General features: G+C 35.2%; 1 protein-coding gene across 2 annotated transcripts in view; it reads right to left on the bottom strand.

Moving 5' to 3' along the window:
• The window catches only part of AAE13 (AMP-dependent synthetase and ligase family protein), a 220,873-nt gene that overhangs the window by 716 nt on the left and 194,429 nt on the right, over positions 1-25,728 (bottom strand). For both annotated transcript variants that reach the window (XM_089819847.1, XM_089819848.1), the window contains exons 13-15: positions 23,949-24,039; positions 791-864; positions 37-216 (exon numbers count right to left, since the gene is read on the bottom strand). In XM_089819847.1, the coding sequence (XP_089675973.1) occupies positions 37-216; positions 791-864; positions 23,949-24,039 (345 nt within the window). The remainder of the gene's footprint in view (positions 1-36; positions 217-790; positions 865-23,948; positions 24,040-25,728) is intronic.

Raw genomic sequence — 25,728 nt, 5'->3', positions numbered from 1 at the left:
CATGAAAAGAAATCAACTATGGTTAACAATGAAAACCTTGTATGGTGCGATTTTTTCCTTAGCCCAGTTATGAAGCTCCTGCAAAGTGATTACAGGCTTAGATTCTGATGTTGCTCTTTTCTTGGCCTCCTGTTCAGGTACAATTACTACACAAATCGCTTCTCCATATTCTGTGTCTGGCAGTCCGAGCACAGCACACTCAGATACGTCTGGATGCTGCAACACCACAATTGGTTAACAATTACAAACATCCCCACCTGCTCACCCCTCTCTCTCACCCATTTCACAAATAGATATGCACTTGCAGTGCTCCATTTCTTGTAATCAAAAGTAGCCAACCATCAAATTGTGATTATTAGGGATTTCTTAGAACTTGGAATTTAACGGATCAAGAGAGATTGTATGAATTAAAGTTGCTAATATCTAATTGCTTTCAGACTGAAGTGTCCAAAGACTAAAGAAACAATAAAAATGGAAAATGTTAGAATTTTGAGGAGTTTACTTGCCTCCCGGTGGCAAAATTCATCTAATTATTCACGTATACAGGTAATTAACTTTTCTCATTTTGAATGGATGATCACATATTCAGCCACAAGAGTTGAATAATTTTGAAAATGGATCTGACTGTATCTACACATCAGCTTTCATGTTTAACATAATTGTTGCAACCTTTTGTCAAGCTACTTTACCTAATTCAGTATCACAATATTTTCTTTCACCAATTATCAATATAAATAAAGCATAACATTGTTAACCAAAGAAAATTGTAACGATCTTTCAACATGCTTACCTCTAATATTGTAGCTTCAATTTCTAACGCTGAAAGCTTGTAGCCCCCCACCTTAAGGATATCTACACTAGTGCCTGTGACAAACCCAAAAATTCCCATGCAAAATGAAACATACCAAATTGTCTGTCAGCACAACCCGCATAAATATCATAAATATGTTTTAATGATATATCTGCATTATGACCACGTAGATATAGACAGATCATTAAAAGTCACATCTAGCAACTCGTTAAGATCAGAGGCCAAATATAATATTACTACCTGAAACTCCTTCCTCTTGCTAACCATTAGTTGATGTTAGAAGGCCAAAAACTAACAAACAAATTCAAATAATAATCTTACAAAAAAAGTTGTAGCAATCATATATTTCATATTTGTTGCTGGGGATCAACAATCTGAGTTCTTACAAATGGACACTTTTCGCTTTAGAAGTATGTGCAATGACCAATTCACAAATACCAATATAAGTGCAGCGTACTTTCTATTACAATATATTATTCTATAGCTGGATATAAATGAAATGCAATTTAATTAATTTTTTATTTTATACAGTTCAATAATTAGAACTAAACAATTAGAGTAGATCAATTAATTGCTTACTCATTGATTTATCACACTGCAAGAAGCTGCGGTCTCCATCAATGGTGCATCTTTTTTTCCAAGGTTAAGTAGTTATTGCGTCTTCCACCCAGAAAGCCAATACTAACAATTAATATGCATAGTATGCATAGAACCATAAAGGAAGAGTATCATGTATTAAAAAAAAAAACAGATAAAAAACCTATAAATTAGATAATATAAAATTGTTATATAAATAATAATAAAGTCATATTACAATTAATAATAAAATATAAAAGTAAGAAATAATAATTTTATATATATATATAAAATTAATTAATGAAATAATATGTAGTATAATATTTGAAATAATTAGATAATAACAAAACTACAATTAATAGCATAAGTTTGTAACACAATGGTAAATTGTGAGCCTTTTATCTGAGAGGTCTTGGGTTTGAGACTCAAACTTAACTAATAATAATAAATCACAATAAACAATGATAATTAACCATGACTTCACCCTGTTACCCTTTAAAAAAACCACAATTAATAAATAAATAAATTTAAATACAAGAGAGTTACCTTTAGTAAATAAGTAGATAAATAATATAATATAGAATAATATAAATTACTAAATCAAAATGAAAAGACAAGATGTGTAATAAAGAGACATGACTCTTTCAAATTAAGATATAAAAGAGGGGAGTCTATTTTAAAGGGGAAGAAAGAGGAGGAGAAGATAGGAGTTAAAGAAGGATTAATGGAAGAGGAAAAGAATGACACAAAAATAAAAAAGGGACAAAAAAGGGACTTCTCTTCAAAAGGTTGCAATGATGAAAGGATGTGACTCTTTAAAAAAGGTTGTAATTATGAATGGTTGTGACTCCTTACAAAAGTGATAATTATGACGTGTTGTGACTTTTCGAAAGTATTGTAATTATGAGGTGTTGTGACTTTTCAAAAAGATTGTAATTATGAAGTGATGTGACTTTTGAAATGATTGTTATTGTGAAAGGTTGCGACTCCTAGAAAAGAAGAAATGAAACACATTTTATCTTTCCCTTCTAAATTGCAAAGGAAGGCTTTTTGGAAGAACAAAGTAAATATAGAATTGAGATAATTTAGTAGGAAGCCTTCATTGAAGGGTCAACCAAGGATAGAGCCACATGTTTATGAATTATATTTGTTTAACTATATTTATGAATTTAGTTATATTCACAAATTATGCTTATGGATAATTTATACATATGTACATTTGTATATATGTATATGTTGTCAAGGAAACGGATCACATATAGAGTTCAACAGTTACTGTTTCAATCTAACTAGATAGAATGATAGTGTTGTGTCAATCATCTCGGGACTGATCTGTTACAGAAATAATATTTCTGATGTAAACTCAATAATATATGTGTAGAAGACCTCATAAGAGAATATATCTGTAGATATTGCTGCTTGTACTTTATATGTTCTCTGATCAATGACTTCCACCAACAACAATATCACAAGATAGTTATATTAATTTCAAGGGTCAAACAAGTGTAGGGACATGACTCTACGTGGCTTATACCACATAGGGTCATGTCCCTACATGGATATTAATTCAAACAACTTCCAATGAAACATAGTTTAACAAACTCGATCACTTTAAGGTTAGCCCGATAATATAATTGCAAAGTCAAACCAGGCCATGGGGTTATGAAGACCATGATCTGTCATGGACAGATCATAAATGGATTACAGGTCATGCTGTTTAGACTAACAAACAAATGTGATGTCATTCAAATTAACATGGAGTTATTACTATCACAGACTTGAAGATATGCGATCAAATTCAGGTTTTAATAAGTTTATTTGACATACTAAAAAATACTCATTATTATTATTATATGTATCTATGAATATGTGTGTATCAAACATACTTCACAATCTGACTGAAGCTATATCTTCAACACTCCTTCTTAGCAAGGGAGTATTTAAATAACACAATCATCTTCGAGTTTGTAACTCGAAATATCATCAACCTCGTATTCTTATGGTATGTGCACTAGCATCAGTTATATGATGCCTACAAAAGATTATGTAATATCCTAGAAAGGATATGGATTATTTGATCTCCAACACACTCCAAGATAACAATCATAATCTCAACAACTTAATGTAATATCCTAGAAAGTATATGTTTTATTTGATCTACGACACACTCTCGAAGAACAACTGAATGCAGTCTATCAAATAACAGTCATGATCTCAATGATAGCAACTTAATGTAGTCCATCATGACAAGTATCATGATCTCCAACACATTTTGAGATAGCAACTTAGTGTAGTCTATCATGATATGTTCGTTATCACGATTTTTGGCACATTCTGGGACAACATTTTCAAGATTAGATGATGTGTGTTCATTTTCTGAATTCTCCCTCTGATTCTCAACAGTACGATTATCATCTAATTCTATGGTTGGTTCTATTGTCCTGCACTTGTCACCACAAAATGTAGGTAACGGAACAAAAAAATTTCAAATTAGTTTCGCATTTCTCTAAGTTTAGTTCATTATTTAATTGGTCCAGTATTGATCAACCAATCGGTACCAATTGATATAATGGACTCTTTTACTGAAGGATTTTGTCAAGTGTTTTTCATTTTGCATTCTATCGAGCCTTTGCTTGATTTTTGATGTCTTTATCATCATTTTCTTTACTTTTGAGTTTGCGTTTGTTGGTTTTTAGTCCTTTGGTTTTGCTCATGTCATGGCTTTCGGTTTTCCTTCGATTCAGTCTAACTTAAAGCTCAATCGGAGTTGTCAGTCAAGAATTATGGTCATTTTAGTGCCTCAAAAGTGGACCTTTTTGATGCAATAGCACAAATTAAAAATATCATGTTATATTTTTAATTTGACTTTTACTTTTTTTTAAATGTAACTTAAATTCACTTTTTGTTATGTTTTTAAGTTGTTTTATCTTTAAATTTTTCACTTAAAGTGACTATAGTGCACTTCATGTTATAATTTTAAGTTGAGTTACATTTTGATTTTTCACTTAAAGTGACTATATAACTATATAGTTTCAGTTTAATTTTTTATTTTTAAATCAAATGCTCATTTAAATGTTACTTTTTGAATGATATTTATGTGCTGTATTTTTTAATATGATATATAAATATTGTTTGTCTCATTTAGTAACATTTTTATGAAATTAAGTTGATTTAAAAATGACTTTAAGTTATCAAAAGTGGACATTTTACATGTCACTACATATAAAGTTCAAATTTGAAATCAGAAGTGGACATTTTTGATGTCATTACATCAAAAAGGTAAGTTTTTGTGTCATTGCATCAAAAGTGTGAGAGAACTTAAAATATGCTATGCACCCCAAAAGGTGCAATTTTGATCACTTGCATATTTTAAAACATGCTATGCACCCAAAAAGGTTTGATTTGCCTTGTTGAAAGTTTTTAAAACATGCTACGCACCCAAAAAAGTCAAATTTTAACTAAAAGCATGTTTTAAAATGTGGGGTGCCCTCCAAAATGTCTGATTTTGAAAGAATGCATGCATTTGCTCTTCAAGAACCCGATTTTGCTCATTGTGAGAGATTTACTTGGTGGATTTGCATGAAATCTTCTTTACTAAAGGCATTTTTGCTTGGCAATGAGTTTTCTTGCATCAAGAATGGATTTATCATGCTGCAAGTTGTTTTTGGAAGCTCTATTCTAGGGCACTTTTTTGAGGAAAACTCCAAATACATCCATTTTTTATCAACGTTTTTGCATGTGGATGAATCGATTTGGTGTTTTATGGTGATTGCATTGCATTGTGATACAAATCTCCAACTGTAAACTACAAATTGATTTGATCTTTCTCCTTGGTGAAAAACGTTTTTCACTAAAAATGTCCCATAGCATGTGCATTTAAAAATTTTGGATCTTGGAGCATTCTAAGGGCACATTTTGGCATCTAGAACACGAAACGCCTTGTTTTCTGCCCTTTCCCATTCGAATTTGCAAAGTTGGAAAATGTCTTAGCATTTTTGGAGAAATTTCAACATTGGAGCATCTTTGTCCTTCATTTTTGGCACTTAATCTTTTCATGTAAGTGGACTTCTTCTTTATTGCTATTTAATTTGTACTTATCTTGCTGATTTTATGCACATAATTGCTTGATGATTGCCACTTGTTGAAATCTATGTAATGGAAAGTGCATTTTTCCTTAAAAATGAAGAATTTGGTCATTTTCACATTTTTGGTTCTTTCCCAAGTTCCAATTTCGAATTTGTGTGTTGAAATGTTTTGCATCTTGACATGTTTGACTCACTTGTCAAAGGTACATTTTTATTTTAAGTTTTTGTGCTTTGTGTGCTTGCTTTCCGATTTTCTCCACTTTAGATAAGTCACAAGAATTTGTTGTTGTTTCACTTCATGTGAAAGCATCATCACATTTCACTTCCATCTTCCATGTCACAACACTTCGCATCTCATCCGACAAATGCGATTACATGTTTTCCATCTCATTCTGCATCTGCACATGCATGTAATCCCATTTTCCGCTTCCATTTTCACTCATCTCATTTTTTGTATTCACTCGCATGACATAATTACACGAAAAGCCTTACGTGCAATTGCATTCAAAAGGCCCGATTTTGATTAAAAGTTACTTATTGAAAAGTCAAAAAGATGTCATTTTCATCTTCCATGTACTTTGACTTCACCTTTTCACCAAAAATGACTATAAAGCTTATTATCCCTCTTCCATTTTCCATTTCCAGCTCTCCATATGCATTTGCGCCTTCATGAGTACATATATGTTTCTGCATCTTTCCATGCTTTGCACCTCATCCGTCATTCACACTTACATATAAAAGCTCATCTTTCATCCGCCTTCGCATCACATCTCACTTTTCATCTCTTGCTGCATGTTGCACTTACATGTAATCATTTTTCATGCAATAACATTTTGAAAACCCTAAGTCATGTTTGAAAATCAGTAATCTTCATTTGCACGCATTCTCATGCATTCTACTTTCATGTTTCAAAGCATTTCCATCCTTCCAAGCACTTTACTTTAAAAAAAGAGTTAAAGGCGTTGATGGAAAGTTATTCTGAGTTTACATCCGAACATCATCAAGAAGGTTTTCAAAGTGTTAGAGAATCCAAAATGTGCAAATCTATAAAAGAGAATTCACAACAACTTGAGCGAGAAAAGTTTTATCACATTAAGTTTTCAAATGACAATAGACAATTCATCAAAGTCAAAGGTTATCAAAAGACGCAACATCATGGTTATCAAGATGAATGCAATGGAACAAAATACAGGAACTCCCAATCCTGTGATCATCCGAGATAGCATCGCAAGTACAAGGCCTTTCAAGACAATCCCTAAGATACTTTCATTTCTTTTTTGTATTTCTTCTTCTTCTTCTTTCATGTTTGTAATTGAAGAGGATGTATTACATGAAAATGTGTAATTACATGTAATGCAAGTTACATGTGCATAAAATATGTATGCAAGTTGCATGTGCAATTGCATGTAACCCTATAATTTCTCTTTTAGTTAGACCAGGTCAAAGTTGGTTGAGTTGCTCCCACTTTTTTCTCCACTCATTTCTCAACTTCTTCGCCTATATAAAGGAGTGTCCCCTCATTGTAAAAATCATCTTTTCTTGTATGCAAGAAAGCTCTGCCACATTTGTGTTAGCATAACTTTGATTGTGTAGTATGAATTTGAGAAAAAAGTGAATAAAATAAGCAATTGAATTCAAAGCTTTGTCTGGAAGTAATTTTGATAGAACAAATTAGAAGCTTTGACTGTAATTTGTGCCTACTGTCTTTGATTCATGTTATTACAATAATAGAGCATAGTGGTTTAAGAAGCAATCAGAGTCAAAGCTTTGACCAGGAGCATTGTTGAAGAGTATAGCTAGAAGCTTTGTCTGTCGAATATGCTTCTTTCTTAATTCGCAAAATAGTTAAGTTATTCTTACTTTTAGGAGTCTTTGTGCCCTAATTGTAAAGCTTTGCATATAGAAGTAAGACCGGATTTAGAGCCAAACCAATACATTTTCAGCTAGCCTTTGAGTTAGTGAAGGTTTATCAGTATCATTGTTTCTAGCTCTTGATAGAAGTGTAGTTAGAGATTCAACCTGCCCATTACTCACTCCATAAGTAAGTGGATTCTTTCTTTAACATTAAGAAGAAAGGATATTGGTAACACCTATTTTATAAAATCTCTTGACTTCTTGCTTACTTTGAGTTGATTCAAGGAACGCTGAGAAGAGGGAGCCTTCCCTTCAAGGTAGGAGAGACTCTGACTCACACATTGTGGCTGGTCATCCTATTTTGCGACTAGATTTTTACCCAATACTGTTGGTTGCAAAATTTCCACCCAACGGGTTCATCACTTGGTTCCATATTTTTATAAGTTTTATATGCAACATCTTTGAATTTACATCTCTGCTGATTTCAATTGTTTTTTTTCCAGGGATATATACTTTGTAAGCTTTAGAGGACTCGCTATAACCAACTAATATACCTTTATTTCTTGATGGTTCTATTTTGGACCTCTTTTCTTTAGGGACATCAATATATATAGGACAACCAAAAAAAATTATGACTTAAGTTTGGTGTGTTTCCTGTAAAGACTTCTTCACGTGTTGTATTTTCTAAAATTTAATAAGGGCATCTATTTTGAATGTACACAGTTGTATTTGAGGCTTCGGCCCAACATGCTGTGTGGAGGTTTTGGTCGTTCATCATGGCTTTGCCCACTTCACTAATGGTTATGTTTTTTCCATTCCGCTACTCCATTTTGTTGTGGATTATAAGGCATTGTATACTCCCTCTTAATCCCAACAAAATTGCAGAATTATTTGAAACTTTTAGAAGTGCATTCTCCCCCATTGTCTGATCTTAGAGTTTTAATTTTCTTTTCAGTTTGATTTTCAACTAATGCTTTAAACTATTTAAATTTCAATAATACTTCATTTGATTCTTTAAGCTTTAGAAAATAAATCAAGGTTTTTTTGGAATAGTCATCAACAAAAATTACGTAATACAATAATCCTCCTAATGAGGGTACTGACATTGTGCCACAAAAATCAGTGTGAACTAGTTCAAGTACAATTTTTTATTTATGTTCACTATGAGGAAAAGATCGTTTGGAGTTCTTTCCTAAGGAAAATCCCTTGCAGGTTCCAATATGATCAGATTCTAGATTAGGTAATCTTGTCGCTATCTTTTCTATGGAGGGTAGGGCACGAAAATGGAGGTGTCCTAGCATTTTGTGCCAAATTCCATTAGTTTTGGAAACCTCATGATTTAGTGCTTGATTTTGAGTATTACGAATTTTATATAAACACCTACTTTGAATCCTATAGTGATTGCATCCTTGATGTTAGAATTTTTAGGCCAAGATAAAAATTTATCTTCATGAAAAGTAATTTCTGGTCTAGCAGAGTGTGTATATTGTGTTACTTTTCATGAAGATAAATTTTTATCTTGGCCTAAAAATTCTAACATCAAGGATGCAATCACTATAGGATTCAGAGCTAGGTGGTTTAGTTGCAAGGTAACTCCAATCTTCAATTGTATTGAGCAGGTCCTAATTCCTATCACTAGATAGGTGGAATTATCCCCTATTGTGACTTCTTCAGTTGAGTGTCCTTCAAAAGTTTTTAACTGGTCCTTAAATTCAATTATGTATCGCAATGCTCTGCTATCAATTATCCAAGTATTCTTGTTAGGGTTTAGTTCACTCGATAAAAGCTAAGGAAAATAGTGAATTTTCACCTTCCTTAACTTAAGCTATAGAGGCATGAGTTTTCTTTCCTTCCAAGTATTTGTGAGTGTGTCCAAACTTACCACACTTGTAGCATTCTATTTTAGAAATTTATTTTCTGGTAAGTTTGATTATTCCTTCCCCTTTTTTGTTTAAAATTTCTTTTCTTTCTTTTCTTGTTTTGGTTTGCATGTAGGACTTGTATTTCTCCCTCTTTATTTGAATTGATCCCTCATGTAATTAATCTTAATTCTTCCCTAGTGTAGTCATTATTAAGTTGATCAAATTTTGGTAGTTCAGGTCATGCACTAATCCCTTGGATAAAGGATTCCCAAGAGGTTGGTAACCCTTTAAGGGCTATCAAGGATAATTCCTTGTCATCATGTTACTTCCAATAGTTGAAAGTTGAACTTTTATCTCGGAAATTCTCATAAAATATGTTGTAGTTGTTTCTCCTTCCAATAGTTGAAAGTTGAACTTTTATCTCTGAAATTCTCATAAAATGTGTTGTAATTGTTTCTCCTTTATTCATCTTGATATGAAGAAGTTGTTTCAAGGTAAGCAGCCTGCTTGTATTATTAATTTCATATGTATTTTGGATATTCATGTATATATCATAGGCAGTTTTAATTTTGATATAGTTGGCAGTATATGATCCTTTATAGCATCTATAATAATTTTCATGGACTTATTGTTATGCCTTTTCCAAATTGTTTTATCTGGTTCATTGTTAGGCATGGTTTTGTTTTCTTCCACATATGTTTCTAAGTCAAGTTCATGAAGAATGATCATTATTCAAATTCTCCACCGTACAAAGTTTGATGCACCTTCAACTCTGGCACCAATCACCATGGTTGCACTTTAATTTGATTTTGAATACGTCTGAAATATAAGTGGTAATTTCAGTATCTTGTTTAAACTCTATTAGTTAAGCGATGATACCATGCTAAGGAAAATGGATCATACATAGAGTTCAACAATTAATTTACTGTTTCAATCTAATCAGATAGAATGATAATGTTGTGTCAATCCTATTACTCCTGGGACTGATCTATTACAAAAATTATATTTCTAATGTAAACTCAATAATATGTATGTGTAGAAGACCTAAGAAGAGAATATATATCTGTACATATCGCTGCTTGTACTTTACATGTTCTGATTGATGATTCCACCAATGGCTATATCACAAGATATATTAGTTTCAAGGATCAAACCCATGTAGGGGCATGACTCTCCATGGCTTATGCCACGAAGGGTCATGTCCCTACATGGATATTAATTCAAACAACTGCCGATAAAACATAGTTTAACAAACCCAATCACTTTAAGGTTAGCCCAATAATATAATTGCAAAGTCAACCTCTCACAAGGTTATGAAGACCACGATCTGTCATGGACAGATCATAAATGGATTACGGGTCACATTGTTTAAAGACTAACAAACAAATGGGATGTCGCTCAAATTGACATGGAGTTATTACAAACATAGACTTGAAGATATGCGATCAGATTCAGGTCTTAATAAGTTTATTTGACATACTAAAAAAATTCATTATTATTATTATTATTATTAGGTATGCCAATCAGACTTCACAATCCGGCTGAAGCTATGTAGAATGAAAATACTACTCAAGTTCATAGAATAATAGAATAATACTGAGATATGTACAGAGAGTGAAACATTGAATGTACCTTATTACCACAATACCAAGTTGGCAAAGAAGTGATTTACTTTATTCATACCAAAACTTCATGTACATTATCAATATTCCCAGTGTTTATAAAAGGGTCGGTTGGTTGGGAAGACCAACCAACGCATTCCCTCACCGACTAACTACCCAACCCGCTCAAGCTTAACAAGTGCTATATACAATATTACTTTATTCACTACTACATCTATCCCCCCAAAAAAGAAGTCGTCTTCTAGATGACTACCAAACACACTAGAACAAAAACTTGATTTTAAGAAGAGAGTTGGAAAGACATCCCTATACTCGGAGTTCCCCGAAGCCGTTGCAGGTTGCATTCAGTCGTCTTTTGCTTTGCCCAAACCCCCTGTAGTACCCACAAGGCGTCCATCTCCTTTGCCTCTCTTGTGGTGATCCTATTTTCCAAGTCAGTTTTTTCCACTCTCCACGTCTCTTCCATGGCATCTTTTTCAGCCTTCCACTTAGCTTGAAGCATAGCCTTTTCCAGCTCCCATTCCTTAGCCAAGGTTTTGCCTTGCTGGAGTTCCAAGTATGTCCAGCGAAAAGCAACTTCCGTGTCTACAAGGGTTTCCATGAGAGGTGGGTGTTCCTGAGTAGAAGGGATGGTGTACCCCTTTGTCCACTCGGCAGCCAACTCCTTCGGCCTATATCCACTCTGTGCTAACAGTTCCCAAAATATATGGCCGTCGTTATGCATAAATGCAACCAATGATTCTGCTACTTTTTTTATGGCTTCTATATTTTGAGATCTCCCCTCTTGCGTGATCTCTCTGGTGGAATGCTCCATCGCCTGCAACTCAGTGAGAAATAACTCTACGTTGGCTATAAATGAGAATGCATCAGATTGTTCCGCCCTCTCGCTTTGTATCTCGACCAAATCCTCAATGTCTACTACGAGGGGGGAAGATACCATCCCTTCTTCCTCAAGAAACTTGTTGGCCTCCTCAAGGACAATATCTTCCATAGACATTTCCCCTAGCCTCCCACTCCTACTAGGTAGCCACAGTCTCTATGGATTGTAATACGAGAGCAATCGGGTGAACTACTTCTGGCCCTAAAGGTGTTTGCAACCTCACCTTACATGCACACTTTGTCTAGCATCTCAAGTCAATCACCTTAGTACCGGTGTGTTGATCTGGGGGAATCCGTTGCACCACCCTCCATAGGGACAACCTAGAGGCCCCCCATTGCAGAATTTGTTGCCGACCCATACTGCAATCCCCTTCTATCAACTCCCCCTCCCAAATCTGCCTGGAGACATCCGTATGCATCACTACCATCATACCAGAACCGTGGGTTACCTTGACAATTCTGATATTCCTGTTAGGAGTGGCCCCTCAACTGGTGGTAGGAAGACAACTTCCCTTGAAGTTCCCTTCAAGTGACTTAGGCAGATTTCTGCCTCCTAGGAGTCTAAGGAAGATGAATCTATGTCACTTGCATCCCCTTCGCAACTCTCTCCCTCATCCTCGTCCTCTTCCCTATTGCCAACCGATGCCTCCTGGTGTTGTTCTTCAACTTCAACCATCTGTTTTGGTCTCTTTTTTCGTGGTTCTCCACTGTGAGATCTTGCTTCCGTAGTGTCCATGTAGAGCCAATATGTCATAGCTAGCTTGTAGGGTTCCACCCTGTTGGTTGGAATCAATGTCCCTCTATGCTCACTACCCACTTGCATCCGTACTGCTTCCAGAAATAAGACCACAACATGGTGGGGCATGTAAAATGCTTCGCGCTTTTAACTCCATGAACTCTTGAAGCCTGTTTGAAAGGAATTGTGCCCAATTATACATCTGCCCTTTATTCAATCCGTCAACCACAGGCAATATCCAAAGAGCAATGTCGGAGGTACGGCTTCCATCTGTCAATTTACTTTTCACCAAATCCACAATGCATTGCCATTCATCATTTGTAATGAAAATTTTCTTGAGACCCCTATTATTTTTCAGAATTCCTTCCTATTCCTGATTTGTGAGGTCCTCCCTGCATATTAGCCTCAACCATTTCTTCTTTTCGTCAACTAACATTAGGGATTTTTCCAATCCTTGTCCATGGTTGGGGATTCCAAAAACCTTGTTTGTTTCCTTGGCTAAGTAAGAAGTTGTTACCAATTGCTAGAAATACTAGAGTGCAGATTTATGGCCTGATTTATCATAACCTATCACCATATTCGGTAAAATAGATTCAAACTCCCTCAAATCAAATATTGGCATTAAAATAATTTTATCTACCTCTACCTTGCACAATGCCACTTTCAGGGGATTATTGTCCTCTGTTTTCTCACACCAAGCCTGGGATTCGCCTCCCATTACATTTTCAAAAGTGATGTTTTCTACATTGATCTTTTGTGCCATTTCGCCCTTGCCTCTGGACATCCTCTTCACTTCTTTTCTTTTAGCACTGGATTTTCTTTTTTGAATCAATGATTTGCCCTCTACTCGGGTAACCCACACTTATTTTGACCATTTTGTGGTGATGCCTCAATTCCCGAGTTGTTTCAATTGGTTGCATATACCAACTATGCCAACCATTTTCTCTTGCCACCTATGCTAGTACAACAGGGATGAGTTGTCCAGTCGATTACAGTTCTCTGAGATGTTCTTGGACTCGAATGACCCAATTTCGTGCTCGTACGGCCAGATATTTTGTTATGGACTTGTCCACACTACTATACCTTTTATAATGCCTTCGTATGGCCACCTTGACCCCTCGTACGAATTGGAATGCTCCAAAAATAGCAATGCTACGTACGTAACCAATACCCACCTTCGTATGACCATGCGTACAACCACCCTTTCGTATGGCCCTTTGCACAACCACCCATTTATACAGTCGTACAGTCCTTCATACGTCGTACAATACTTCCCTAGTATCATACTTCCCTCGTACGATCTCTCCTCTATACAAGAACACCTGCATACAGCCACCTCCTACGTACAACAACTCTTCCAACTCCAAAGAATGGTAACTCCTTTGTACGACAATCTCTACGGACTATTCGTATGGAAGCAATGCGGATCCGTACGGCTCTAATCTTCTCTCCTCTAGCTTGGATTGAACCTCAACTGGCAGAAACCGTGTGCTCTATGTCTTTCTGTAGTTGGGTGATCTCCTTAGAGACCGTGACTGCTTTATATAAGTTACTGGGACAGATATTTATTGTGCTGCTTTTTTGCTTCTATTTGTTCATTACCACTTTCTCCTTCCATACTTATGAAATAGCTAGGGATTAGCTTATTTCTTGCTTCATACGTTTTTTATTTAGACCCATTTACTAGGTCTTTTACCAATTTATTATCTAAGGTGGATAATTTTATGGCCTTGTTTTCCTTGACCTCTAATATTTTATATGGCCCTAACCATCAGATTCTAAATTTTCCTGTCTTTATTTCATTTTTTCCATTATACTTGAGTACCATTTGTCCTGGTTGGAAATTCATCTTTTTAAGTCCTTATCATGCCAGAATTTTTGCCATTGTTGGGCTACTTTTGTAGCCCATTGAGTAGTTACCAATATCTTGTTTGTAGACTCTACTTGGCCATTTGCCGTCGGATAGTAGGGACTCAAAAAAGAATGGAAGATTTTATATTCACTTGTCATTACCCTAATGGTGTGATTGACAAAATGAACCCCCTTGTTGCTTGTCAACTAGAGTGGAATTCCAAATCTGGTTACTATTTGTTCATACAGAAATCTGGCCATACTGAGAGCTATGTTGTCTGGTAGAGCTTGTACTTTGGCCCATTTTGTCAGGTACTCCGTTGCCACCACTATGTACTTACACCGATGGGTATTGCTTACCAATAAAAGACCCACAAAGTCTAGTCCCCATCGTTCAAACAACTCTTGTAGTTGAGTCAGGAACAATGGCATGAAATCTCTTTTTAGGGGTTTGCCCGCTCTCTGACAAGTGTTGTAGCTTAGCACACATTCCCTAGCCTCTGCATACAATGTGGGCCACCAGAGTCCCACCAATAACACTTTCCTTGCAATTGTATCAAATCCCATGTGACCTCTTGCCAATCCTTCATGAGATTCCTTCATGACTCCTAGAATTTCTTCCTCCATGACACATCTCCTTAATACCCCATCCGATACCAATTTCTACAACAATCCTTTGATCAACTAGAATGCGCTACTTTTGAGGGCAATCTTTCTCCTCTATGTTGTCGAGATCTCTCTCGGAAAGGTACTTGTTGACAAGTATTGTCCAATCTTTTCGTACCACTAAGGTAGCACAACAATTTGGAATAGGCGTGCATCTGGAAAATCCTCATTTACTCTACTACTAACGGCTTCCCCTGATTTGATTCTTGATAATTGATTGGTGATTACATGAGTTTTTCCGGGTCAGACTATAATTTTAAAGGTAAACTCTTGCAACAAAATTAACCATCTACTTAATCTTCCTTGAATCACCGGTTTGTTTACCAAGTACATAAGTGCTTGGTGGTCAACAAAAAATATAAAGATTGTAGCTAATAAGTAATGTCTAAATTTCTATACGGCATAGACCATACCTAGAGCTTCCCTTTCGGTGGTTCTGTAGTTGTGCTCTGCTTTTGATAGTAACCTGCTTGCAAAATATACAAGGTGATCCATCCCTTCCATCCCAGTTTGTGCGAGTGGCGCCTATTGCATAGTTGGATGCATCTACATGGACATGAAATTCTTTATTCCAATCAAGGTATATGAGGATTGGGGCTCCTAGCAGTCTTTTTTTAAGTTTTTGGAAAGCCTCCTCTTGCTCCTCCCAACAAAACCGTTCCCCCTTTCTTGTTAGCATCTCCAAGGATAGAGAGACTTCCGTGAATCCTTTTATAAACCTCCTATAGTACCCTATATGTCCCAATAAGGATTTGACACCCATTATGTCTAACAGAGCCTCCATATCTTCAACATATGTAAAGGTATAATTCTAAATAGATAACACACATGACTTAATGGTTAAAGGCTTAAGATCAAGAAAGTCCCTTTCAAGGGAAGAGAGTGATCTTAATATGGCATCACCTCCTTTACATTGGTATGTGAGATTAGTCTCCATGTGACCGACATAAGTGGGGATGATATTTTTTAAGGCTGAAATATTTCACTTAAGGTAACATATGCATATCTGATAAGGGCCCACAAAAGATTATATCTCTTCCAGGAAAGACCTTAAAGGAAGCACTCCATAGAGGACCAAGAAATAACTGAGGATGGTACCAAAACTGATATTATATCATTAAGGACCTAAGAGATCCTCATGAGTGTTAGTAATTCCAATGTGGAGACATCTTTAAGGTTGGGGTTAGGATGGAGGGTATAATAGTATAGTTAGACTTATTATTGTTTAAATTCTAACACTTATTTTGCAGGCATTACTTGTCCCAAGTTAACCCTAGTACTGAGGACATTACATATAGAAATACTTTTGGGAAAGAATTGACTGCCCAGACCGACAACCAATTACCTAAAGGGTGGTTGTAAGAAGCTTACTTGAATTTGCGACTTTTCCAATAGTAGTGTGATGCACCGACCTATTTGAATGCATTAATCAATATGTCCTACAAATAAGAAAAATAAAAAACAATTGCTAGTGTTGATAACTCTTGACCGAGCCACTATAAGCAACTGTTTCTGAATCCTAAAGAGAGAAGTGTTTGCAAATTGTGATTTGCTATGTTGGCCTCAAATAACAAAGAAGGCCCACTACAGCAACATCATTGTCAAGGAGTGGTTTGAGGTACCTAAAAAGAGTAAAGGATAACCACCAAATGCCATCCATGAATCTCACTTTAGAGGAGACAGCAAATATTATTATCTTACTTTGCAGGTTGTGAGCCAATCTAATTGTCCATGATTTTGATGAATGGATGTACTCCTTTGTGCAAATTATTCGTGCCAGTGAGCAATATATAAATTGGGAAAGCATTATCAGTCGTAGGCTTCACTCAATTATTACAAGTTTTGCTTTCACAAAATCCTTTTACATGTGGTCGTATTTATTCTATGCCTTACTCAGTAAAAGACCATTGCTTGGTCTTAGATACGCAAAGGGTATAAGAGTGATATCCAAGTCAACAAATACAACTCATATTTGCAACTAGAGAAAAGTTTTTAAAAAATCAGAAGAGTAACTGATGTTTTCACTATGAGGATGGTTAGAGAACTGCAGGGAGATTTAAGGAGCAAAATTTTGTCTGATGCTATCGGTTTATTGCTATATCTGATATACATACATGAAACAAGAATAAAGATGACAAAGAATACTAAACATAGGAGTAAAATATATCTTTATTCACTCATGAATTTATTATAGAGTAGAAGACTAGAGATGGCCAGCCAAGGATTACAACTCATCTAACTATACCATATTACCTTACTTGACGATACACAACATATTAGGACTTGATGGTTGCCAATTATAATAATTGTCAACCAACCAACACTTATAATTACCTGAAGGTAAAGATCAGCTTAATACAAACAATTAATACATTGCTAGATAACCAATATATCAAACATATCGATAGGTATTATACATTGACTATATCATCTGCCCAAAAGAAAAAGACACCTAGATGACAAGTATAAATCAAGTAATATTTGGGAATACTAATGACAAGATTGTAGACAATGACTTGTATTGTGAAAAAAAACTTTGTAGTGTACCTCAATATATCAAATAGAGGTTTGAACACAATGCCCGTAGTATAGGGTGGTCTGAGGGCAATGAAGTAGAGGGGTAAACTTTTATTCCTACAGCCAAGTGGAGGTGTGTTATGGATTTAATCAAAAGTAGACTTATGAGGGAAAGTTAGGCTTCAAAAATTGCAATATGGATAATTGGGCTAAGAATGGACAAAGTCTACAATTGGGTACATGTACGCTCCAAGCGGATTCAAGAAATTCTAAGTTTACATTGTAAGGCCTGCTAGTTGTATTGATCCTTCATGGCCAACTATATTTTATTGGACTCCACTTGAATTTCCAGATATCTGTAGGTGAGCAAGGACCTTCCAAGAAAGAGTTTGAGGCAGCTGGAGATAGAAAGAAATAGTGAGGTTATAAAGTTGTCTTCTACTAGTAATAGTGATAAGGAAGTATCAGTGGTGATTGTGGTAGGCTCAGATAGTGATGATGGGGTGGAAGTTTCCTATAGGATTCTAGTAGCACACCATTGTAGTGGTTCTAATATCTTTTCCATGTCCATTGACAGCATCCTTGGAAGCTTCGTTAGTAGAACCGCTAGTGACACCACTAGAGGTGCCAATAGGCCCAGTGGAAGCTCTGCCAGAAGCATTACCAGTGGTACCATCACTAGCAGTCCAACCAGTTGTAGAGTGGGAGGTAGCGGTGACCTTACCTGTTGACCAATCAACAATTGCAGAAGTATTAGTGGTGCCATTGGTAGATTCTTCGTCACCAACATTACAAGTTGTTCCTACCATGCAAACTAAGAAACCTACAAATATTCATGAGACTATTGATACATGGTTACAAGATATACCGAATTCCATGCCAGTTGAGTCTCCTGAATTACTTCTAGATGCTATTGTAATGAGAGATGATGTTGGGGTGCACTTATCACAAAAGGTAGCTAGTTAGGAGCAACTATGAGACCAGGGGATACTACTAGAAGGACCATTGCCAAAACCAACACTTGGACCAACTTAGGCAATTTCACAACCAATTGGAGTAGAGGGGTCATCATCGGGTGATTAGGAGGAGATTTTTGTATGCCTAGGCCGGCCAAATCCTTGTGACTCAGTGAATACGGTCCAACAGTACATCTATGGGTAGAGAGGAGGAATTGGTGAGAGACTTGGATATCGGCCATGATCCCCTAGTAGTGTACACAATTGGGAAAATCTTGGTATTATGCAAGTTGAGTATCAGTGTCAATTGTTTCATTGTTTCACCGTGTAATGTCCCCTTTATGATAACTTGTGAAACTGGGACAATTAACTTGTAAATTCAATTGCAAGATTTCTTTCCTTGAAGTCTTTAATCACCAAGAATGGTGATTTATGATACTACTTATGAATGTTCATGTATATAATTAATAACTATATCACTGCTGTCTCTAATATGACAATTGGAAATATTCAAGGTGATTAAGTCCATACATACAGACAATACTAAAATTGTGTTGATATTTATAATCTGCAATTGACAATGTAAGGCTTGGATATAATATCACTGTTGTATCTGATATGGCTTTCAGGTTTATGCAAAGCAAGATATTTCAATCTACAGATATTAAAGATCTTTGCTCTTCCTTGATACAATGATGTAAAGTATGCAATGGACCTCCTTGATAATAGTAATGCTGCTATAAAGTGTTTGTTATTAATCCTTCAATATATGCAATCAATTTCCACTTATTGCTTATAGTAATATTTTCTGTGTCTGATATGTTGATATGATTGTGCAATCTTGAATATGCTATGATACATGATATATCAATATGAATGTGCAACAAGAGGTGAGATGATGGGATGGAAGGGTGATATCCTGTATAGTGATAAGTTTCTATCTCTGATTTGTAGATATGCTCTTGCAACAATAATGATGATGCTGTTTCTGATTTTGAAAGATCCCCAATGGATCTCTTCTGCTGATCTGTTTTAATTTTATATTTTTAAATCTGTTTTCCTATTTATTTATGTTTTCTTGCAAAACTAAACAGAAATGCAGAAAGGTTTGTTTTTTTTTTAATGGTTTTATAACATAGAAAGGAATAGGGAACAGCAACCATGAAACAACACTGAAATAAATAAGTATTCAGTAAAAATCAGAATAATTGCAAACCATACCAGGCAGATTTGTCTGAATTATAGAGCCAAGCAATAAATCCAATGCATTTCCCAAAGCTCACATACAAATTTGATGTCAAACTAGAAGGTGAAGATTGTTCCTGAATTCAGCATACATTTGGAGGTGAAGGCAAGCAATACTTTATACACCACGTGGTGTATCTACTGCAAATGGCATCCCACAGGCTGCAATGAACCATGCCCCAACTGAAAAGAGGATATGCCACGCTGAAACCCAAATGAGAATTGATGCCTCTGTCCTTAATCACCATGCACAATGCCTAAGAAATTCGGTGCCAAAGATTGCTGAGGGCTACGTCCCAGCCAATCACTAACCTAGGGTTTGCGTCCCAAACTAGAAATCGCCCATTCAGAGAAAATTCATAACAAGTTGTCAAATATGCAAAAGATGATCTTAGAATGAAGCTTCTATCTCCTTATAACCCCTCTCAATTGCAAATCAAACCCTAAGTGTCTCCAAGTGGCATTGGGTAGTGAAAGTGTTATAATTTCTTATTTTAAAGTGGTCATGTTACTAGAAAATGACATTTTTTTCTCATAAACAGAAATCTATTCACTGAATTGCCCTGAGACCAAAGAGAAAGATTTAGAGAATTTCGAGACCTTTCCAACCCGCTATAACACCATAGGATGCGCATCCAAATGAGGCCAAAAAACCCCTTATTACTCCAAAATGGCTAATAACTTAGCCTTATATAATTATTAAATGCTAACTTAGAAAATATTAAAAATATAACCCAAATAGCCACAAAACGCCCAACTATCATCACAAACCATAAAATCATCCTGTCACCTGTCTGTGACTGAAATCGGAAATCAAGGCCACTAGCAGACTCATCCCTAAAATCTAGGGATGCTCCTAAAATTTAGGCAGCAAGCCCTATCCTTCTGAAACTTAACCCAAAGAGTAATCTCATGGAGACCCAACCTTGGGCAAGATCATACCTCCTAAAAAGTAGGAACTACCTCCTGAAAAAAAGGAATGTCACCCAACTGATCAATAACTGCCAGAACATCAAGTCCCCAACATTGAATAACCATATTGGGTCTCTATCCAACCCTATCAGCCTATAAGACCCCATAATAAGCTGGCTCACATGTCTCTGCTAGACTAAGCTAAAAGAGGGGACATGAAAAATTTTGTCAATTTGCACTTGCAACAATGGTGTTGTCTCTGATGATCACTTTCAAAATTATGGAACTGTATTAAGCTAAAAGACTAATGATCTATGAGAAGATCCAATCAAAGATATGAATAAGAGATAAATGTTTCTAAATTGATGTTGGAGAATATGATTCAATCTATATAAGATATCTTGCAAGCAAATGGTTGCATCTCTCAAATGTCCAAGAGACATGTCTTTACCCTAACCACGTCTCTCAACAACAGATCGCATCTCTTCAATATACATCATAACTTTCATACTAATGGTTATTGTTATCCCTTAACCGATAATTCCATGATTTATTCAAACCGACTTCAATGACTAATTGCCTTTTTACTAATAATCGATTATTATTAGTTGTTTTATTTCATTATTAATTTTAACTTCCATGGTGAGGTGCTAGATAATATGTTTTGATTGTCTATATACTTAATCTTTCTCCCCAAATCAACAATATTTGATGGGCGACTTTGATATGATGATGACATCAGTCTGATAAAGTCTAATTAATCCTTCTTTCCCAGCGACAATAATAAGGATTACTATGCATATTGCTTTTGCATGCGACGAGATGATTATATTGACATGCATTTGCCTCCTTAAATGATTGATGCATGAATATCTTCTACAATATGTATTTATCTGCATAGAATTAATATTATGATATTGATCATTGCTAGGTCAATATCACATTTTTAGTATATATCATAGTTCCTTCCATCATCTTGTCTTGATGATGCTTCCTTAGTGCTGCATTATTTATATCACTGTACATTATAAGTTTTTATCTGATTTTCTGCTCATAATCCTTATCCCCTTCGACTGCTGACTTTGCTTTATAACTATTTATACTGCTTTATATCACTGTCTAATAACTATATAATTATCTTCAGAGTTGCTGCTTCTTATTGATTAAGGAATCTATTTTGACTGCTGTCCTTTATATTATAGATGTTTGCTAGCTTATATGGGGGCATCACAACCTCCCCTCCTTAAAGATGCTCACCCACAAGCATTCTTATATATTTAGTTCAATACCAGGATCAGAATTAAGCTGGTAGAATGCTCTTTGCTTCATATTGTCATCATTGACCTTACAAAGTATATTAATTCTTATCACAAAATGAAACAATCTTCTACCATGATGTTTGTTTACCAAGGTAATTCCCAGATTCCAAGGTTTGCAATACCATCTACACAAATTGTAGTTAGTCTGAAAATCCATTGGACTGGTAAGGTTTTGATGGTCACCCAATAAGGACTATTTTCTGTAACTCATTAATCCAATGCTGTACCAGCTCCTTAGAGGAATCCCATTTGTTGATCTCAAACCCTTCACCATAATCATATAAGATTATCTGATGTTCACCAACTTTTCATTTCCAGAGGATTGCTGGATTCAACATAAACTTTAGGAGAGTACCATCACATTGATGCAGCTGCTCTGATTAACTCAACCTCAATCTCACAACAGTGATGTACTGCTTTCTTGAAATTTCGAGTAGTCATTGACTGGCTCCAAACTAGAATACTTAAAGGTGTTTCTCAAGGTATTAAATAAAAATTTCCAAATTCTCCACGCTATTACATCATTATAGAGTTATACGAAAGAGGTATAGCAATGTCATAGATTGCTGGTAGGTAAGGTTGTATTTTATGGAGGTGGGAGTCCGCATTTTACTCGTTAGGACCTTTTATAACTGAGCTCCATGAGTTGAGAGGTGGTTCAATAGCCTTAAGACCATTATTTGAATTCATCTTTATCGGAATACAACAGCAGTAACAACTATTTTGCTTTAGATAATGCTGGAAGTGTTACTTTAAATCAAATAATGGTCTAACGTATTTAATTTAAATAATGAATAAGTTATAAAGCTAAATATTTTACTTTATTGTTATTGAATTATTTAAATATTTGATTATATCGCTGCCCAAGTTAAAAATTAAGAGTGCAAAGTGAAAAATATTTAATAGTGTCTTATTGGGGTGGGCACCAACTTTGGGGAGACAAGGAATTTTTTATTAAATTAAAAATTCTCTTTGCTGAGAGTGGGATTTTGGTAGGCCTGTGAAAGACAAACTTTTAGTTCACATATGTATGCTTGGATATGATATTTTGAGAACGGATTTTCTTGTTGAACTTGTTTATCTTGTGGCTTTGTCAGGACAAAAACCCATGCAAGGAATGTCATCTAAATTGCCGAGAGAGCCACTATGGAGGATTCACTGGTGATTTAACATGGAGATAACAGCTGGGCTTTATTGTTGAACATTTCAAAATTCTTTCTCCATTTTCAGAACATAGAGGGGCAAAGATTTATCATGGAGATGTATTTGGAGGATACCACTGGTTCTGTTTGATGATTATCCATTCTATTGGTTGGCCGCACATGTTCTATTGTTGGCCATACAACTAGATATAAGGGCATGGAGTCTGGAGAGAGGGCAGCTAGGGTTTTGGAGTTTGGTGATTGATTCAGGCACCCAGGTCTGCATTGTTAAAAATAAATCAGACTTGATCATTAGAAGCATTTCTCTAGAGTGTGAATCCTGAATATAGGGTTTCCAATTTACTGGCTACTGGTGCAGAATCAATACTTTTTAACTCATCTTCTGAGTACATTCAATCTATCATTTTAACGTGAAATCATCATCTGGATATCTTTAGTTTTGATTATTGTACTTTCAGTGTATTTCTGATTGTGGTAACTCATGAAAATTGTATTTAGAGTACTATTTTAGTTCTTGCTTCATTGAAAAATATATCTATTGTGAAATACAACTTCTGCATCTCCGCCTACTTCTATAAACTCTTCTAAACATTAAACAAAAACAAGGGTGTACATTACACACAAGCATTGTAAATGATAACTATCAAAACAGTTTTAAAAAGCTCAGTAGAGATTTCAAGCAGTTTTGCTTTTCATATATGCTTCGTTTCCAATTTTTCTTACTAGCTTTTGATGATGTGGTCAAGTTTTTAGCTTTGTATTGTAATTACCCCATGTCACATACCATAATATAGAAATTTGTTAGCTAAATTTTGGAAAAAAAATTACATTCATGAAATATATAAAATAGCCACAAAACAAAAGTAATTTTTTTGTGAAAAGAAGTTCACATACGCCCCAAAATGACAAAGAATCCATCCTCATCTATCTTTACTGTATCACCGGTCCTGAAATAGCCATCTTCTCCAAAGGATTCTTTTGTAACCTGCACGTATGGTACACATTATAGATCGTTGGCAACATGAAGAGAGAATCAAACCAACCTATAAGAAAAACTTGTTCTCCGAAAATGGTTATTTCTAATCCAAATTTTCTAACAATTTAAAGATAGCATAAACTCCTTGCGTAAATGATTGAAAGTATGGTTTTCCTTATCTCACTCACACAATGAAAAACTGGTTTTGCTTATATCACTCGCATGATGGAACAATTATCAGTAGACATCCGAGGAATTTATTCTGTCCTTAAATGATATATTTTCTAATGATGCAATTAATTCAATCTTCCCATGATAAAAAATGTATAAGATGCTTTCTTTTATGAACTTCCACACAAGAAAACAAGTCTATCCATATTTTTTATACTCTATTTTTTATCCGTATTTGAAAACATTGACTTTTCGAAATAATAAAAGCTTTCAAACCATGGATTACACAATGTGTTATGATCTTTTCATACGCTACCCCATCACAAATGCAGATGCCCTCTTCACTGAATAAGACACGTCATTTTGTGGAAAGTGTTGTCTCGCAGCCCTTGAAATACATTGGTAATTGGGTGCCATTTGTCTTTGGGTCTGAAAAAGAAAGTTTCTTGGGGAATACTGAATTTGGTCACGTATGAAATGGAATTGCCATCTTTCAAAGGGCTTGCTAGTGAAATTTTGAGTGCTTTAATGAACTTACTATTTTTGGAAATATCTAGTTTTAGTGAATTTCACTACATCTCGGATTGGCCTAATTTTGACTTTGGAACTGTTAGGTACCAGAATTTGCACCCGCTACTGAACTGAATGAGTTCAATAATTTTGGTATAACATGGAAATCACTTCTATGTGGGACATGCAATTGAAGTGAGACCTCCAGTTTCTAGGCCAATTCCTATCAGATGTTTCACTAAAACTTACAAACTTTCTAAGGGAAAGGGTTAGAAAGATGATGGAAAATGAAAATAAACCTTTGGTGATGCACCTAAAGTTCAAATCAGGGATATTCAAAGAACTTTTACACTTGAAAACCATGAAACAAGTTTCAAACTCACACAATGTGAGAGTTGATGAAAAGTATAGGATTCAAGAAACGATACTTGATTATAATTATGATGAAGAGACTAATCCAAGGACTAACAAAGAAAATGTTGAGCAGGAATTATTTTATGAGACTGACACTAACTTGCAGAATAAAATTCAAAGAGAAGTACAGAGAAAAGAACAAAGAGAAGAATCTAGATCTGAACCTAGAGCTGAAATCAGGATTGAAGCGGTGACACCTAACACAAATCTGATAAAGAACCACCCTACTAAATAGATCGTTGGAAGAAAAGACAGAGGAGTTACGACAAGAAACAATGTACAAAAAGAACTACATTTAATTTTTCTAGTTGAACCTGAGAATGTTAATGAAGCTTGTATAGATGACTATTGGATAAACACTATGATAGAAGAACTACAATAGATTAGGAAGAACAAAACATGGGAATTGGTTCCTAGACCTAAGAATAAGACTATTATTGGAACTAAATAGATATTCAGAAACAAGATGAATGGACAAGGTGAAGTTGTAAGAAACAAAGCAATATTGGCATGTAAAGGTTATTCACAATAAGAAGGAATTGACTTTGAAGAAACATTTGCACTTGTTGCTAAACTAGAAGCAGTAAGAATGTTTTTTGCATA

Source organism: Cupressus sempervirens, chromosome 3, assembly GCF_028749045.1.
Source record: "Cupressus sempervirens isolate cs-2001-9-10 chromosome 3, ASM2874904v1, whole genome shotgun sequence".
Taxonomy (NCBI): Eukaryota; Viridiplantae; Streptophyta; class Pinopsida; order Cupressales; family Cupressaceae; genus Cupressus; species Cupressus sempervirens.
Note: the sequence above shows the minus strand (reverse complement) of the source record. Positions and strands in the feature narration are given on the sequence as shown.